The following is a 5,861-nucleotide window of genomic DNA, read 5'->3' as shown; positions in this document are numbered from 1 at the left end:
GTCGCAGCTGTTGAGGGCATCCCAGCTATTACATCACCCGGGTGCAAAAACGTCATAGCTACACAGAATTCATACAGTCCGGACAGTCAGAAGTAGTGGTCTGTCTTTGCATGCACTGCTGTTTGGGTATGGTTGGAAATGTATGATTGATTGATACATGATTGACCCATTTATTTTATATTAGACTTGTGTGAAATTTTATGTTTTCTGAATTAATTAAATTACATAAGCTTATCCTTATTTCCTGTCGTGTCATGTTGTTTCATTCGATCGTCCTTGTCCTTGCAATGATCACCCGTGGGTGTGAGTAAAGTGTGGTGATATTCCGGAGCAAGCGCTAGAAGAAAAGAAGTGTTTATGTTAGGGTAAGACTGTTCGGTCTGACATTCATTTTGTATTAGTGTAGTGCTGTTCAGTTTAATAAACTGTTTGTATGACCGTTCGGTTTATACTTGCAATTGTATCTATACATGTTTTCTTTAAAAGTTTTAATTTATGGTATTTGAGGATAACTGTAAATTAACTTTATTTTTCTTATAACTGTTTTATTTTATTATAAATCTAAGAACTCTTAAATATAGTTTTAAGACTATATTTTTGGGATATTACAACACAAATTTTGAATATATGATTTTAATTATTCTAAAAACTAGTAGTAAAAAACCCTTACTACATTATACTATTAATTTTCTCTAATAGTAGTGTCTAAAATATGTTAAAGTGAATAAAAGCATTGTTAATGTGTTTTCTTCCCTAATTTGGGTGTAATTTACGAAAGCTATATTATATATATTGAAACCTTTTTGAAATATACATTTTCTATTTTCATTGGTATATTTATTTTATTTTGAGATATAGTTAATAATATTACTAGTAATTTTGTGAGGATGAATTATTGAAGAAGTTTATTTTGTTAACCAAGTAAAGCATCTCTGACTGAGGCACGATGTTGTTTTTAATTACATTTGATAGGGCTTGTATTTTCGATTAACCGTTCTTGTCCAAAGTTATATTATTTTACAAAATAATGTTATTTTAGTATAATTCGGAAGTGATCACTTTTTAGTATAGCATCCATGTCAAAGTTATGCAAAATTTCTCAACACGATTTAATAGTCAAATGCTTCTATTAATTCTTTACTATTATCATCAGTTTTGAGTGAAAAATATAATATGAAGCATAAAGTTTAATTAAAATATTGTGATTAGTATCACTTAATCCTCTACATATACGGAATATTATAAGGAATTTATAGACACTTTATCCATCCATTTTTGTGCTTTTGATTATTTAGCTTAATTTTATCAATAATTCATTGGAAAGGTTTAAATCTTTATCCGGGCAAAGAGTCTATTTGGAATAACAATGAAAGATATATTACATTTCGTAAACTTGTTGAGGTGTTTAGTATTTAGTAATTGTTAATTGTTATATATATTTATTTAGAAAATTAACATTAACATTTAATTAATTTTTCTCAATAATATATAATATCAATTTAATTTAAATAAACCAAACATCACTGAAGTTGTTAAGAGTTTAATATTTTTGTTAATATACTAATATTTATTATATTGAATCAATTGTTTATTTTTTTTATTTTTAAATTTATTCAATTTATAAATAATTAAATTGTAAAAAAAATCTAAAAATAATTACAGTTTACGAATTTTGGAAATATGGTGAAAGAAAACATCTTTAAATCGGTTAGCTGAAAAAAAAAACTAATCTAAAAAATTATTTTGAAATATTTTTAAAACAAATGATTTAAAAAGTAACATTTTGTATAAAAGTTAACACGATAATAAATTCAAAAATTATTTTTAAATTAATCCAATAATAGAAGTAAAAGGGTCTCATTTTATAACATTATTTTTTATTAAATTGATCGTCAAACTTTTTAAAAGTTTCTAAATACACGATGTTATCAAATGGTATTTTAAAGGTTTAAACCTCTTTTTAGTCCTAAGTTATAAGTGGATGTTCAGTTTAGTTCCCGTTTTTAAAAATGTAAATCTTTGATCCTAAGTTATAAAAAATGTATCAAATGAGTCTTTTTTGACTTGAAATACTGTTTTTGGTGGTTTCTTAACAACTGTCACATCTTTAGATTGCTCTGATTTGTTTCTTAATAATAACAACACTTTAGATTGCTCTTTGTACTTTGACCATGAACTTCAAAAAAGAACTCATTTGATACATTTTTTTATAACTTAGGAACCAAAAGTTTACATTTTTAAAACATTCGCTTATAACTTAGGGACCAAAAAGAGGTTTAAACCTATTTTAAACTGTTTTCCCCTTATGTTTCACTTTCAGCTCCAAATCAAGATCTCAAGAAAGCATGACAATATATATTCTCCTTCTTTCTTTGACATACACTTACGGTTATGATAATGATATTTAGACAATATTTTTTTGACAACATTCATCTACGTGTCATTCCGTGATTGGTTCAAAATTACTCCACAATCAATAATAATAATAATCATAAACACAATCACAAATGATGTTCAAATGTTGTCAAAAGAATGTTGTCTAAATATTATTATCGTTACTATAATACCACTATTATTTAATATTGACCTGCCAATATCTTATTTTGTATACAAGAAAAAGTTGAAAAATTAAAAGAATAAAATGCATAAACTTATAGCAGATACAAATTTTATATGTAAATAGGATATTCTCTAGCTTCATGCTAAATATCAGTCCATTTTGAGGTGGAAAGATCCACAAAGTGGTATAACCTGTACAAAGAAGAAAATCACCTATTTTAAAATTAAAAAATATATATAAAAAATAACTATATAGAAAAATAAAAGGCTAAAATTAGTACCTTCAACTTTTGACTATTATTCGGATAATTCTTCTTCATTATCTGAATCTTCAATGTGAACTTGTTTGATATGTGATATCTTGTGCCAATCTTGTCCAACTTTTGGTTTGAATCTTCTGCATAATTCAGGACAATCAACGATTTCTAGATTTTCAAGATTTGTGAGGTGATGAATATTATCAGGGAGTGACAGTAGATTAGGACAACTGCAAATGTCAAGTACTTTGAGACAACTTAGAGTTGGTAGCCATTCAGGAAGTTCATCAAGATTGACGCAATCTGAAATTGCTAAGTGTTGTAAACTGTCTGCAGATCCTTGAAACGACTGAGGCAATTTAACCAGTTGTGGCAAGTCATCAAGAAAAAGATACTTTAACTTTGAATCTGGGATTTGGTAGCTAAGGCTCATTGACAATTCCAGCTTGATGCAATCGGCAATCATTAAAACCTCTAAATTTCTGAAGGCATGGAGCGACACCGACTTTAGACTTCCACACTCAGACAAAATCAAACTCTTAACCGTTGAAAGTTGTACTCCTTCGAACAATGATTCCAAATTATCACATTCAGTAAAAGATAAATTTTCTAAAGAAGTCAAATTTGCAATCAATTCTTCTGGAAAATCAGTTTGTGCAGTGGTTATAGCCAAATGACGAAGGCTAACAAGATTTTTCATTCCTTTGGGTAACTTTTGTAGATTTGTGCATCCACTAAGGATTAAAGTTTGCAAATTTTGAAGTTTGCAGACTGAATCAGGGAGTTCCTTAAGTTTTTCATTTTTTGCAAGGCAGAGAAATCTTAAATGTTTCAACTTTCCGATACACTGAGGCAGATTCTCATATTCTGAATAACGTAAGTCTAAAAGCCTCAAGTATTTGCACCTTGACACCAATGTATTCAAGAAATTTATATCATTCCCTCCGTTACGAAAAACAACAGATCTGACACCAGTGGGGACAAGATCTTCACCACAAAAGTCATTTTCCTCAAATACTAAATGTTGGGCGTTCTCCGATATTTTTGGATTGCGACGATTTACTCTTTCAAATTCACCTTTCCCAATATACACTGCAAGATCGCTTACCAAATCATGCATTTCAAAACAAGAATCAACCCCAAAGTCAAGATCATCGGAAAGAAACGATCTTGTCCTTAGTTCACGCAAAACTTGATTAGCAACATCACTCATTGATTCACCTTCCTTTGGTGGTGGAAGAAAACCAAGTGAATCCAACAACATGGAAAGATCATAACATAAAACATTAATGTCGTATTCATAAAGGAATAAAGAAGCAAAACATGGTTTTAAATATGAAGGCAGTTGATCATAACTTAGTTTGAGAGGAGGCAAAATTCCTTTTTCATTTTGTTCTAAATTCCAAATCTCATTGTCTCTTATAGACTCCCAATCTTCCTTAACAACCTTCGAGAACAACGAACTCCCCACCGTTTTCAGTGCCAACGGTAACCGTCCACATTTTTCTACGATCTCTTTCCCAATCTCCAGTAGTTCTGGATGGTTTTTCTCCTCTCCATCTACAAACGCATATTTCACAAATAGAGAAAGAGAATCTTCTTCAGAAAGACATTCAAGAAGGTATGGATTTGAGGATTTAGTTTGCATCATGGTAGCTACTGCATGGCTACGAGTAGTCACTACGACTTTACTACCTTCAACATCCGAATCTATTATTTCCTTTAACTCATGCCATCTTGCAGGATCCTCGTTCCACACGTCATCTAACACAAGCAAGAACTTCTTACCTTTAAGTGTATTTCTCAAATGATTTTGAAGGTGTTCTATCTCAAGGTTATTGAAGTTTTCTCTAGTTGGGTTTGGAATAGAATTAAGAATTTTGACGAGCACATTTCTAAGTTCAAAATCATTAGAGACACATACCCACATCTTCAACGGAAAACATGCATCAATGTTTGTGTCATTGAAGACCAACTTAGCAAGGGTGGTTTTTCCCAAGCCTCCCATTCCAACAATGGAAATAACAGAAAGACTTGGACGATCACCATCTTGCATAAGAAGGTTTAGTATTTCATTCTTATCATGTTCCCTTCCTGTAACATTCGAAGGTTTTACATAAGAATGAGTCATGTCCCTCACATGGACAACACGTGTATCGTGGTCAATGATTTGAAGGCCAAACATGTTCCTATCAGCTGCAAGTTTGGCCAACCTGGTATTGATGTCTTGAATGCGATGCGCCATTCTAAGACGATAAACAACAGAATTACTTGATGAGAAGAAACGGCGTACCTTCATCGAGAGACTACCGTAAGTGTTGACAACGTGCTTCCGAAGCGCTTCGCATTCAAAGTCATCGACTATGTCTTCAGCATCAGAAAACACGCGTTTAACCCGTCTCAACCATTCGCTCAACGCCATGCTCTGTGGAGTCTTTTGCTGAGCATATAAGAGCACACCTCTGATGAGTGACATAGTTTCTTTCATCTGATGTAGCTCGCTTCGCACACCAAGCGCCAGAGCAGCTTCTTGAATGGCAACAGTAGCAAGCTTCCGCAGAAGCGATTCTGCGAAGCTGAAAAGAAGTGATTCGGCCATCAGTTTAGAGAAAAGTGAATGCAACTGAAACTTTGATAAGTAGAATAGTTGCTTGATTGCTGAATCACTAATTTAAAGTGATTATGGTATTTATAAAAGTCTGCTGGAAGACTTTATTTATTTTAGTAAAATGGGAGTAATGATTTTAGCATAGTCAAGGCATTACATACATAATAATATTTGACTAAGATTGTGTGAAAAGAATAACTAGCAGAAAATAAGTAAGGTGCTTAAAAGTTACGTGATAAAAATAGATTTTTTGGTAATTTATTATTATTTAGTGCTTCATAAATTTTAATTTTTGTAATTTTTATTCAAAGCGTAATTAATTTAATTACATTTTATTTTAAGTTATTATATTTTATCCATATGATGTGTTGCATACTTTATCTATCTATCTATCTATATATATATATATATATATATATATATATATATATATATAT

The 5,861-nt window shown here is 31.0% G+C and overlaps 1 protein-coding gene across 1 annotated transcript; it reads right to left on the bottom strand.

The window, feature by feature from the left end:
- Nucleotides 1-2,647: 2,647 nt before the first annotated feature.
- On the bottom strand, nt 2,648-5,415 carry LOC106770074 (putative disease resistance protein RGA4). Its single transcript, XM_014655900.2, has 2 exons — nt 2,841-5,415; nt 2,648-2,751 (listed from the first exon to the last, which is right to left on the bottom strand). The coding sequence occupies exon 1, from the start codon at nt 5,413-5,415 to the stop codon at nt 2,857-2,859; it is 2,559 nt and encodes an 852-aa protein (XP_014511386.1). The 3' UTR covers nt 2,648-2,751; nt 2,841-2,856.
- Nucleotides 5,416-5,861: the final 446 nt, after the last annotated feature.

The sequence above is a fragment of the Vigna radiata genome, chromosome 8 (assembly GCF_000741045.1).
Source record: "Vigna radiata var. radiata cultivar VC1973A chromosome 8, Vradiata_ver6, whole genome shotgun sequence".
NCBI classification, from domain to species: Eukaryota; Viridiplantae; Streptophyta; class Magnoliopsida; order Fabales; family Fabaceae; genus Vigna; species Vigna radiata.
The sequence above is the reverse complement of the archived record's forward strand: the minus strand, read 5'-3'. Positions and strand labels throughout refer to the sequence as shown.